This window comes from Diadema antillarum, unplaced genomic scaffold (assembly GCF_040938485.1).
Source record: "Diadema antillarum isolate AM-2024a unplaced genomic scaffold, OU_Dant_1.0 seq00000989_RagTag, whole genome shotgun sequence".
Lineage (NCBI taxonomy): Eukaryota > Metazoa > Echinodermata > Echinoidea > Diadematoida > Diadematidae > Diadema > Diadema antillarum.
The window spans coordinates 304,468-317,908 of record NW_027271829.1 but is presented as its reverse complement, the minus strand read 5'-3'; the positions used below and the strand labels follow the sequence as shown (position 1 = coordinate 317,908).

General features: G+C 36.3%; 1 protein-coding gene across 1 annotated transcript; it reads left to right on the top strand.

Moving 5' to 3' along the window:
* Positions 1–127: 127 nt before the first annotated feature.
* LOC139742244 (COP9 signalosome complex subunit 4-like) lies at positions 128–12,430 on the top strand. Its single transcript, XM_071652822.1, has 10 exons — positions 128–208; positions 1,667–1,746; positions 3,124–3,275; positions 3,905–4,008; positions 4,925–5,078; positions 5,705–5,855; positions 6,665–6,835; positions 8,316–8,431; positions 9,860–9,944; positions 11,728–12,430. Exons 1-10 carry the CDS (start codon positions 135–137, stop codon positions 11,856–11,858), a joined length of 1,218 nt encoding a protein of 405 aa, XP_071508923.1. The 5' UTR covers positions 128–134; the 3' UTR covers positions 11,859–12,430.
* The last annotated feature ends 1,011 nt before the right edge of the window (positions 12,431–13,441 follow it).

Sequence of the window (13,441 nt, the reverse complement as noted above, 5' to 3'; positions counted from 1 at the left end):
GTTTCAAACAAAATTATTACATTATATAATATAAAATATTTCAAAATATTAATTTTATTTGATTTTTTTCGGTACCTAGGAAAAAATGATTTTGTATCTGACCAATTTTTCGCAGAATTACAGACTCATTCAAGATGGCAGCTTCCATGAAGCAACAATTATCAGCTCTTCTTACTGCCGGTGGTGCTCCTAAAGATCTGACTGATAAGTACGTCATGATATAAAATGTTTTGTAAGCCAGAGTGTTTAAAGCTAAGGATTTTGAATATTTTCAGACATTTTGTCCTCTTGTTTAGTGATACTGCGAGATTGTATTTGATATATCACGTCTATGAAGGCCTTTTAGCTAGTCCCATCAATGTAAATATTTGTTGTAATCTTATATGATATTGCATGATACACACACACATTGCATCTTTTTACATTATGAATCAATGACAAGATGTTCACGGTTTTAGTAGGAAGAGAATGACTGCATGTGCTTGGTTTCCTCCCTGTAAAGTTACTATCTGTGTCTCTTTTTTATACCAGAACTTAAAGGACAAGTCCACCTTCATATACATAAGGATTGAGAGAATGCAGCAATATTAGTAGAACACTTCAGTGAAAGTTTGAGGAAAATTGGATAATCCGTTCAAAAGTTACGAATATTTCAAGTATCTGCGCAGTCACTGCTGGAAGAGAAGACTACTATAGTGCATGATGTCACATGCGTACAACTATATAAGGAAAATAAAAAGAGAATTTCACAAAACTTTACTTTTTGAATAAAGTGCACATTTCTTCGACTTGCTACTGACGTATGTTAAGGGTAATATTATTCACCCTGCCTTCTGAAAGAGAGAAGTCGAGTGTTCTTTTGTTATGCGAGAAAAATGGAAATATGTTGAATTTTCTTTATTCTTTCTTTATATCGTTGTACTCATGTGACATCACAAGCTATAGTAGCCTTTTCATCCAGCCGTGACTGAACAGAAACTTCAAAAATTCATAACTTTTTAACGGATTGTCCGATTTTGCTCAAACTCTCACTGATGTGTTCTACTAATATTGCTGCATTCACTCAACCCACATGTCTATGAAGGTGAACTTGTCCTTTAAATTGTACAGTTTCCCACTTTCACACAAAGTAAAATTATAGTAAATAAATTAATTCACTCTGCCTCAGAAGAGAAGAGTAGATATCTCGATAGAAGAGAAACAACCTTGCTAATCAGTATTATTACCTAGGATCTATAGGATGTTATTGACTGTAATGTAGTCTTATAAAATGGGCTTAGAATCCCTGCAAACTGATTGGTCAATTGTCATGCATTGATTTTTGCTGATCCACACTGAGCCATGCATCAGGTAAAATCTGAACACATGGCTCAAGTCTTATATAGTGTTGTAGGTGTACCGCATGCATGATGTGGAAAACGGTTGTATTTCATGAATTTACGGGCCCATTTTATAACACAAATGATGCACAGGCCTATTTCGTGGATCAGTGAGAATTGGATGCTCCCGTTTAACTTGGAACAGTCTAAAACCCACTCGCTGCGCTCGTGGGTTTAAACAGTTCCAAAGTTAAACTCGTGCATCCAATTCTCACCAATCCACTCTGTCCTGTGCATCATTTGTATAATGATGACTTTTGACTTTGTATGACTGTTCACTTTTGCAGGTACAGAAAAATTTTGCATGATATTCTACAGCTGGCAGAAGATGACCTGGTTAATGGATTGCAGTTTTTCATTGAAACAAGTGAGGCAGCTCCCCCCCTTTTTTTTTCTTTTTTTTTCTAATAAAGGCAGTAGGGTTTATCATTCGTACAAAAATGAATTTGCATTGAATTTATGTAATTTGTTTTTTCTGTGCTCATGTAAGCTTAGTATAGATTAGAATGAACAACACAGGATTAATAAACGAAAGTTGATGGTGTTTCTTTTCTCTGAACTACCTCTTAGGAATTCAAACAGGGAGTCTATGTGTAAATCCATTTAGAAATGACATTTATGGAATATTCTTTTTTATGTTTATATCATAAATTATTGAGATTACTGATTCTTATCAGGGGAGGGGGTGCAGTCACTGCTACTGGTACTTATTTTGTTATCTCTCTTCTTTTGTAAGTTTTCATTTTCCTTGTATGTTTAGTGCATGATAAAATCATGTCTTCTCTGTGTAACATATTTTTGTCAGAGGGCATTACAGTTTAAGTCACTTTTCTGTCATGACTCCTCTTCTATCATTCACTCTTAATTGTCCCCGCCGAACGAGTTCGAGCAGGGGACTATGAAACGGGCTCCGTACGTGTGTGTGTGTCCGTGTGTCCGTCCGTCCGTCCGTGCGTCCGTCCGTGCGTCCGTCCGTGTGTGCGTCCGTGTGTGATCAAAATCTTTAATTTGCTACTTCTCTGTCATTTATGAGCCAATTTTGATTCTGTTTGCTTTATATGATAGCACTACATGGGAGCTTTGAAACTTCTACACAGAATTTCAGTCGTGACCTTTGACCTTGACCTTTGACCTATATTGTACATTTTGCTACAAAATGCTACTCCTTCGCCATTTCTAACCCGATTTCGATTCCGTTTGCTTTATGTGATGGCACTAGGTGAGGGCTTCAAAACTTCTACACAGAATTTTGACCTTTGACTTCTTTGACCTTTGACCTTGATTTTTTGACCTATATTGTACATTTTGCTACAAAATGCTACTCCTTCGCCATTTCTAACCCGATTTCGATTCCGTTTGCTTTATGTGATGGCACTAGGTGAGGGCTTCAAAACTTCTACACAGAATTTTGACCTTTGACTTCTTTGACCTTTGACCTTGATTTTTGACCTATATTGTACATTGGCTACAAAATGCTACTCCTTCGCCATTTCTAACCCGATTTCGATTCTGTTTCCTTTATGTGATGGCACTAGGTGAGGGCTTCAAAACTTCTACACAGAATTTTGACTTTTGACTTCTTTGACCTTTGACCTTGATTTTTTACCTATATTGTACATTTTGCTACTAAATGCTACTTCCGGCGGGGACATATATTACGCACCGCGTAATTTCTACTTTTCCTTGTTAATTTCAGTGACGGAGTCACAGTGTATTAGTATGCATTTTGTTTTCTGTTGACCAGTGGTGAAGGAGAGTGTGAGTTTGGTGATTTCCAGACAACTCCTGCTGGAGGTATGCAACCAGCTTCCTGAGCTCCCGGATCCAGTGTCACAGAGAGTGTCACACTTCCTCTTGGAGAAGGTTCATCCAAGGGCAGTGTCTTTTGAAGAACAGGTGACTTTATGTTACTAAACTTCTTTTTTTTTCCAGAGGGCATAACAGTTTAATTAGGTCACTTTTCTGACATTACTCTTTCTATCATCCACTCTTACTAATTACAGAGGCGGAGTCAGTGTATTAGTTTGCATTTTGCAGACGAGGCATGTACATGAAGAAGATACTTTAAGGGATTGAAAGCATTGTATAAAAATTGGCGAATTGTGTTCTGTTTGGATACCAGTTCTTGACTACTATAAGATACACATCCCATGAGATAGAGTTTCAGCATATATGCATATGCAGAGGTCTCTTTCAACTACATGTACCTTCCTTTCACAGGGAGAGGATTACATGCAGACATGCTCAGACAAGATAGTCAGCTGTGAAAGAGTGCACCAGTAGTGAACTAACTTATATTTGTAGGGGTATCAATAGATAATCAATAGATATGTCACCCTATATTTCAAGCCTTGAATCAAATAATTTCGGCTCTCCATTCACAGGATGTTTGGATTGAATCTGATCACAGGAACTTTTAGTATGCCAATAATTATTCTCATGAAATGCCAAGTCAGTGTGTTGTTTCCTTCTTTGCTCATGTGTTTTAAGATATGTTTGGATCTATGCCATTTCCTTCATGTCAGATGGGAACAGTACGACAACACTTATCTTCAATTTATGAAAAGGAACAGAATTGGAGGGAGGCTGCCAGAATTCTTGTGGGGATTCCTCTTGAGACAGGCCAGAAGTAAGTTGTTTTTTTTTGTTTTTTGTTTTGTTTTCAAATCATTCAATGGTTATTTGGCATTCTTGTAGATACATGTATATCTATATACTCATGCACACGCACACATACATGGAGATAGATTGACAAGTACATAGATAGATAGATAGATAGATAGATAGACAGATAGATAGAAAAATAGATTGATGGATAGATCAAGAGATGCAAATTGGTAGATAAATGAATAGATATAATGTACATAAATAAAAATATGTAAATATTAAGCAGGTAGCTAGGTATTATCTTGATAGATGGTTTGTACAGAGAATGAGAGGGAGAGAGAGGGGTAACTACAACAATCTGTAAGAAATCATAATTCATGGTAAATTAAGAATCAGTTAGTGTTTAGTTTTTACAAGGACTACCTGGTAATTATTTCTCATGAGATTCTTTGTGTTAGGAAAATTGATATTGACAAGTCAACAAATCACTGGTGTTAACATAATTTCTTTGTCCCAAGTGGAGGTGTTAATTGCCCCATGTAAGTTAACAGGTATTGTTGCTTCTGTAACTAGTAATAGAAGGCACAGGAACATGTTGCGTGCAGATACTCATAGGAATTTGTGTGATAGTGTCAAATACATATATATGGTCTGTGCGTAATGCTTCTTGACTCACGCTGTGAGATTAGCCATTTCTGACTCTTCTGAAACCTTCTGTCAAATTAGAGTGTGGGGGGAAATTAAAAGAAGAAGAAAAATCTTCCTCGTTCATCTGTGATGATGATAACTTACGTATCATGTGACAAACATATCAACTTAGATGAGGTTTACTGTATTGCTATGTTTGCCCGTTTTGTTATATATCCATTCTGAAGACTAGTCACATATTTCAATATTCCTGTTTTGCAACATCCATGCTTACTCACATGTTTATCCAGGCAGTACCCTGTCGACTACAAACTCGAGACGTACCTCAAGATAGCAAGACTGTACCTTGAGGATGATGACCCAGTTGAAGCTGAGGTCTACATCAAGAGAGCCTCCATGCTGCAAGCAGAGTCCAAGAATGAGCAGCTTCACATACTCTATAAGGTCAGTCTAACCATCGCTGTATTGAACTCTGAATCTTAGCGATACTTTATATGTCATCTTGAGGTAAAGTGAATGCTTTGATTATTGATCACAGAATTTGTACATTTGCCTTCCCAATATTGCTACATTTATAAGTGCATGTATTATTCTCATTAGATAATTATTTGACTGTGAGCAGTCAATTCACATTAGTTAAATCATTTGTATAATGTTTTTACACTTGCTTAGATTTGTTTTGATTGTTAAATTTCATGGGTTTTTTTAAACTTTGAAATCATTTAATATATGCATGTGATATACAAACTTGTTGCAAATAGCTTCACAATCACAGCTGACTGTGAGCTTTTGATACATCATAGATCTAAATGAATAGAATAACTGATGAGCAAGCATGATAATCCATATTGAATAATAAAATGCCATTTGACTCAAGAAGAAATGATGACTCCTCAGATTAATACCTTGCCTAAAGGTAATTTTATCATTTTTTTTTTGCACATTTGCACTAAAGTTGAGTTATTGATTTACATGTGGAATGAGTGCATTTTGTACAGTGTTTAATTGTGTATGTTTGTGTGTGTTTAAATGTTGCCATCTTGACTGTTGATTTTCTTTTGGAACTGAAGGTGTGCTATGCTCGTATGCTGGACTACAAAAGAAAGTTCATTGAGGCAGCTCAACGTTATAATGAGCTCTCTTACCGAACCATAATAGCCGGAGAAGAGAGGATGGAATCCCTCAGACACGCCCTGCACTGCACCATCTTGGCTTCAGCTGGTAAGTCAGCAGCAGTGCTGCCCCTTTACCTTCTTACAATGATAATTATATTTATCATCACTGATAATCATGTATTCATTATTTACCTCTTTCCTTTCTCCTCTTTTTCCTTGGTATGATTCATTAATGCATCTGAACGACATCCTGCTATATATCCCGTTTTCATCCATTTTGTATGTTTGCATTTTTTTTTAAAGGGAGGGAACACATTTCCTTCCTCTTGTGACAATATATAACAGATAGCAACAGGACATAGAAATCTTTATAATTACAGGTGACATTTACAAGCAAGCAAGAGTCCTTTCTTCCATTCATTTATTTCAAACACTCCCATTCTCATATAACTATTACACAAGCAAACCCATTTCCCTCATTTCTTTTCTCTTCTTTTTTTTCGGGGGGGGGGGGGGGGGGGGGGGGGGGCAAGGCAAGGGGCACTATGTGTCAAATTTTGAAAAATCAATTCCTGGAATGATTACCAGGTAAACAGTGGTTCAAGTATCTCAACATGTCATCAGATTGAGATGTTCCTGCCCTGAGACCTTGGTAAACTATTATGCCTTTGGGATTGGAATCATTAGCTCATACTCTGCATCGAGAATACTGCAAATTATGTGAAAAATTCTTGTGATTACATCATCACCACATGTCCATGTATGCAATCTCTAATTTGAAAATCACTACTATCTTTCATGAAATATTTGACCAGAATTAAAATGCACTAGGTGATGGGAAACTCATACTGTAGAAAAAACAAAATTAAAGAAATGCAACACAAAATTACTTTGGTGTAAAACTTTGTGATGCAGGTCAGCAGAGGTCAAGGATGCTTGCCACATTGTTCAAGGATGAGAGATGCCAGCAGCTCCCATCCTATGGGATTCTGGAGAAGATGTACCTGGACCGCATCATCAGGGGCAACCAACTCCAGGAGTTTGCCTCTGTCTTGCAGGAGCACCAGAAGGCTACTACAGCTGATGGTATGCTATATTCAAAAATACAATAGAGTACCCAAGTGATGATGTCACAGTCTTTTTGTTACAACCTGGGTTAAAAACCAGGTGAGGGCATAAACACTCGGGTTAGATGAGGTTGTTTTAGAACCAGTTTCCATGGCGATGAATGGCTATGACATCACACTTTGGTACTCTATGGATTGGTGGTACTGCTGGTCTGTGAGGAGGAAATGCAGTGATTATAGGCAAGATGACAGTGTTTAATGAAAGTGTGTAACAGAAATAGGATAATGCAAAAGAAGAGTGAAGAAGAGAAACACAAAAGTATTTTGAATGAAGTTGGTCTCATGACCGAGTCCAGTAGAGATGTTCATTGCACTCATTTTTTGTTTTCTGTTGTTTGAAGATGTTGTTTCAACATTTAAAGGGCGTGTACAGTTCTGGTTGAGGTGAGGATTTAGCCTTTAACGTTTTGTGAGATATTCAGAAACCACTCTATGAGATGTCAAAGAGCATGCAATTCTAAGGGGTATCAAAAGTTTGTTTGATGAAAATCGGTTTTGAAATGGCTGAGATATCCAAAAACAAAGTGAAACAAAGAGATCCTAATAAAAGGCGTGGCCTGTCGCCTTTTATTATTTTCACTTTTTAGGATATCTCAGCCATTTGAAAACCAATTTTCATCAAAGAAACGTTGAATCCTTCTTAAAATTACATGCTCTTTTGTATTTCATAAGAGGTTTTTCATTATCTCACTTAGGAATGTTCATAACATGAATCCCCACCTCAACCACTACTGTACAGTCCCTTTAAGATGTCAAAGCTTTCTCATTCTTTATGTAAATGTCTTTATTTTTTTTTTCACTGGTCTGTTGTTTGGATGTCATTTCATGTAATACATTTAGTGCAGGCTGTGAAAGGGTGAGATATTTTGATGATATTGAATGCTCTTTTAGATGAAATTAATATAATTTGGTAGTTGCGGCAAGATTTGATATGTGTTTTTTATTCATTGTCTGAGTACATATTATATTACTATAATGATATGTGGTGATGCCATGTAGCAATGATATGAGATGATGTGATTTGATTTGATGACGATTTCACACACGTTCAGGCTGCATTGCACTAGTGATGTGATGTTAATGGAATATTGTGTAACAATGGATGGAAAGTGATGTCATGGGGAGATAGTCGGTTTTGTGAGAGAGTATTTCTTCAATCTATGACCAGTAAAATCAGTGGAATGGTAAGAATTGTATCCAGCCCATGGAGCTAAATCCCTTCTGCTGTATATCTGATGAAATCCATATGGGTTTTGTTTTCTTTACAAATTGCCTTACTTTCTCAGTCATGTAGGTGCGGAGTTTCATGATTGGAATATCATGTAATTCTTACAAGTGTATCCACCATCATCTAATGCCCAGAACAAGCATAGAGACTATGGATATGCAGCAATTTTCAGTAATTATTTCTCTTTGACATATTTTTTTTTTCTCATCAGGCTCAAGTATACTTGACAGGGCTGTGATTGAACACAACCTCCTCTCAGCTAGCAAGTTATACAACAACATCACATTTGCAGAGCTTGGCTCTTTGCTTGAGATTCCTCCTCCAAAGGTATACATTCCTTATTTTCTTTTCTTTTCTTTTTCAAGTAGGTAGAATGCTCTGATAATGTATATTGTTTTACACCCACTTCATGTTTGTTTGTTTTTTTTTAATGCAAGAGAATGAAAAAACTTGATAACAAGCCCCGTTTTGTCACTCTTTTAATGACCTCAAAGTGTATAATGATTATAATAATAGTTGATATTTATGTAGGGCCTTTTCCACTGGATACAAAGCGCTATAAGATGTCATCCCTGGTCACTACAGGAGATGAAATATATGTGACTGTGCATCACAAAATCAACAAAAAGTCACATGCACTGATTTTGTGTTAGAACTGAAAATAGGTGAAATGGGTCAACTCAGCCAATCTTGAGTTTTTCATATTTTTTGAAAGCGTGAGTCTTTTTCAACATTATACTAAAGTTTGGGATTGTAAAACAAACAGGAAATTGTATTTTTAGCAGTTTTTCTCAAACACTTTTTTGTATAATAGTGTGATTAGGTGTTTCTCATTGAATCCTCTTTTCATTTCTTATAAACCCTGTCCAAACTCTTCACTTTCAACTCCAATAACTTTGGAAGGAATAACGCTACTGCTTTGAAAGTTGGCGTTAATCATCTACAGAATGTATTAATAAAGCATGTTTATAATTTCAGCTTAATCTGATAATCCCGTCATTGTTGTTGCTACCGTGGTTAATGTCCTGTTTTTTGTTCCATTCATCGCACAGCTAGCACTGCTGGATAAAGATTAAGTGCTTGAATAGACCCTGTACTTCAGAGCCTTTTATTCTCAGTTTACACTTTCCAGAGTGTGTGCTTTCTTTCCAGTATTAGGATAGGTTAGGAGAGTCCATTTAAATTGAGTTACACATCATTTTAAAGCTTAACGTCTGCTCTTTCAGAATCTGCTCTTAACTAAAAATCCCTGTCTGGCGACTTTTTGTTGGTTTTATGATGCAGGGTCACATATATACAAATTACTAGGCAGTGACAGTATAAGTCCATTGCATACATAGGGATTTCAAAATATGCAAAGTCTTCAAATTTTGTTTGAAGTGATCCAGTAATGGTGATGCCTTCGGAAGATGATACAGAATATGCACTGTATTTTCTGTGTATTGTTGTTCAGACAGTAAAGTACAGTATTTGATTACTCTTTGTCAAGCCTTAATGCCAGGATCAATGGGTTAGTTGTGAAAATGTCTGTAATTGCCGACACCTTTATTAAGCTTTTTGGAATAACTTGCTGTAAAATATTTTTTGCTAGGGTTAATCAACACTGTGGTGAATGTGAAAATAACATTTGATCTCTGCAGTGCTGGTGTTTTCATTCTAACCTTTGTAGCACACTTTCTAATGAGGTACATTGAGGGCTGACATTTCTTAGTAATTTGCTGGATGTTCTTTTTTTTCTGTTCTTTTATTTGTCAGGCTGAGAAAATTGCCTCCCAGATGATCTCAGAAGGCAGGATGAATGGCTATATAGATCAGATTGATGGCATTGTTCACTTTGAGTGTAAGTCTGCTTTCTATAGTATACTCATCATAATGAATACTGATGGAACAAAATCTCATTATAACAAAGTATGTCATTAGTTTCAAAGTTTGAAATATGTGTGTATTTCATTAGGATGTTTTTGTTGTGTGTTTTTTTTTCCATCCTCATGCAACGAAATTTCAACAGAGCAAACAAATTTCTTAATCCCAAACAGTTTGTCATAACTACACTTGACTGAGGTCTTCAGACACCTTATTCGATGCACTATTGTTTCAGACACATATCTCACTGTTTGAGCATCACTGGTTGAATTAAGTTTATACTCATCTTTATCAAATATATTTCTGCTTTGTGATAGATGTCCATTTGCCAAGTTTGCCTGTATTCAGCTCACCAAAAAAGAAAAAAAAAATAGGCATAGATGTAACATCAATTGTACTGTTTTCCATAGCTTTCTCAGGTCTTTCATGAACATTTTAGATAATATGGGAGAATTTGAGTAGTCAGAATCTGTTTATGTGTTTCTTTGTGTCAGCTGGAACAATGAGCTTTTTAATGAATTTACCCCCAGATTTCCGCCAGTCACTGCCCGTTATGTCATGTTGTCAAAAGTTGCTCATTAACTTATCGTCTTTTCTCTTACTTGCCAGAATAGACTTTCCAATGATAGTTAAAACACCGTTGGTGCATATTACAATCTCTTTCATGTAATGTTTTGCTCTGGATGATTCTTTTTTTATGCCTCCGCCAACGAAGTGGCCGGAGGCATTATGTTTTCGGATCGTCCGTCCGTCCATACGTCCGTCCGTCCGTCCGTCCGTCCCGTTTTGTTTTTGTCGATATCTCAAGAACCGTGTGGTGGTTTTACATCAAACTTGGTATGAGGGTATATCCTGGGGGGATAATACTTTATTTGGATTTTAGGGTCACGGGGTCAGAGGTCAAAGGTCACAGGTTATTTTGTGAAAAAAAAGGGTTGAAAATTCATGTTTTTCTCCATATCTCGCAAATGGTTCAAGGTATCTTCATGGAACTTAGTATATATGCTTGTTCCAATGGGCAGTGATTATCTAGGGAAGTTGGGGGTCATGGTTCATAGGTCAGGGGGGTCAAAGGTCAAGATTAACTCAAAATATCACTACTTTCCTTATATTTATGCAATGCCTGAAGGTTTTTTTTTTTTTACTTGATGTATACATGTATTACCCAATATATATATTCTATGGGAAGTTTCTTGCCAAAAGGTCAAAAGGTCAAAGGTCAAGTGAAAGTGCTGAATTGCACTTTTTCCTCCATATCTCAAAAGTAACTCAAGGTATCATCATGAAACTTACATATTTATGCATGTTCAACCTAACAGTGATTCTCTTTGGAACTGTGAGGTCAAAGGTCAAAGGCCAGGTTTAGATAATGCTATTTTCCCATTTGATACTGAAATTATACTTTTTCTCAATACCTTGAAAATTACTCAATGCATAAACTTATAAAAGGGTCAAAAGTCAAGTAAAAATCATCAGTTCCCCAAATACCTGCACTCTGACATTTTAATCATTCATCCAATTGAACCTAGTTCTAGGAAAGTGAACATTCAGCACATTTGTGTCAAACCTGTCGTTTTAATATTTTGCCAATTGTGTGAAACTGTCATCACACATTGTCAAGACATTGTACTATAGACCTATTAGGAGAACCATGCATTATGGCGGAGGCATATCAGTTGCCGTAGCGATATATCTAGTTTTCCATTGATATTGTAAGTTATGTATTAGTAAACGGACTCATATTGTACTTTCCCTACCAGCAACGGATGTCTTGCCCCAGTGGGACAAACAGATCCAGAGTCTGTGTTTCCAGGTCAACAACATCATTGAGAAGATCGTCCAGACTGCTCCAGAGTGGACCACATCCATGTCTGAGAACCAGATGCAGTGAACTGCGAGGTGCTTACAGAGCAGGAGAGATATTTCCACCTTTAATCTTCATGTGAGAAATCCATCAGCACAGAAATGATGTGTACTGTAAAAGTGGATATTTTTGTGTGAGTATTGTATTTTATTTATTTATTTTTTTTTTTTTTGCCCTCGACCACGTAAGATGAATTTCACATGTTTTTAACTCCCTCAAATCAAGATGTTAAATACAGTGTACTCCCGTTATAACGAACACGGTTATAATGAAATTTTGGTTTATTGTTTCTTTCTTCAGTTATAACGAAATTTCGATATACCGAAAGAAAGCTGCCGGTCCTGAGGACTTCGTTATAACGGGAGTCCACTGTACTAGAACATATATGGTGAGCAAAGATATTTGCCTGCCGTTATTTTCACGGTAGTTTTTGCTTGTGCGAAATGCTCGGAAAATTCCACACCTAAAAAATGTCCACTTTTACGGTAATCTGAATCTGACTTGTGTTGATGGTGTACAAATTCAAGTTGTTTTTAGTGCAACCTGATGCAATGCTGGATTTGCAAAAGTGGTATAACTAGACATTGATCTACAATGGTGACCAGGTATGGATGAGATCTCATGATTAAAGGCCATCCACAAACAACAAACATAGCTGCAGTAGACATATCACACTTGTATTGTTATCACGTAGAGGAATATTTCCTTTATTGACCTGAAGCATTTTAAAGCTTCTAGTTATTTATGCATTTTCAATAACCAGATGCAAACTGGAAACAGCTTTCTCACCCTCTAAAGTTATTGCCATGGATTCATGTTTCAATTCCTGTGCCATGGCATTGATCAATGGAAATTATGAACCCTTTGACAAAAAAAAAAAAGAGAGAGAGAAGAAAAACTGTTTTCCTTGCTGAAGACTACCAAGCAGTCTAGTTGTCCCTATTCACATTGACACATTATGCATGTTTGCTTAATTTTAGTCCAAACAGATATCACTTGCATTGTGAAGTGAATGGTACACACTCAAATGGTTATTTCTGAAAGAGATTTCAAATTTTATCAGATATCAATATTTATAAAGTAGAAACGCTAAACCATAGTCCAAGTTAGAATTATCTGTGTCACATTCAACTAAAGTTGTAAATCTTTTCTCTTTCTTGATAAAGATAGCAAAGCATTTTCAAAGCACAGTTTCATTTATGATTGTCCATCTACATGTAACATGAAGAAAGTTCTAAATGATTTTACAGAAATGTCCTGTAGAATGATATGGAGTATGTTCACTGAAATTTGTGGTCAATCTGTCGGATCATTTCTGTTGACACGAGTTGAGAAGAGACAGTCTATATAATCAGTTTACTATATGCAGTTTAGTTCCCACCCAAAATACATTGTGTAACGATTTTCCCTTTTTTGTCATGGTTGTTTGTACCATTTATTTCAAAAGTTCATTGTCTTCAAGCAGATGCTGAACTAGGTAAATAGGAAATCAAACAGTAAATTGACATCGCAAAACAGATGGTTTGGTCAGAACAAGAGGATATACCAAGATGCAATTTGTAACCATTTCTGTGATTAAAGATGTTGGACTCTTCAGCACTTGTTACGGA

Coding starts and splice junctions, on each gene's coding strand:
- LOC139742244 (XM_071652822.1), top strand. CDS start 135: ATGGCAGCTTCCATGAAGCAACAATTATCAGCTCTTCTTACTGCCGGT. Junction 3,276..3,904: donor CAGTGTCTTTTGAAGAACAG/GTGACTTTATGT, acceptor CCTTCATGTCAG/ATGGGAACAGTACGACAACA. Junction 4,009..4,924: donor CCTCTTGAGACAGGCCAGAA/GTAAGTTGTTTT, acceptor ATGTTTATCCAG/GCAGTACCCTGTCGACTACA.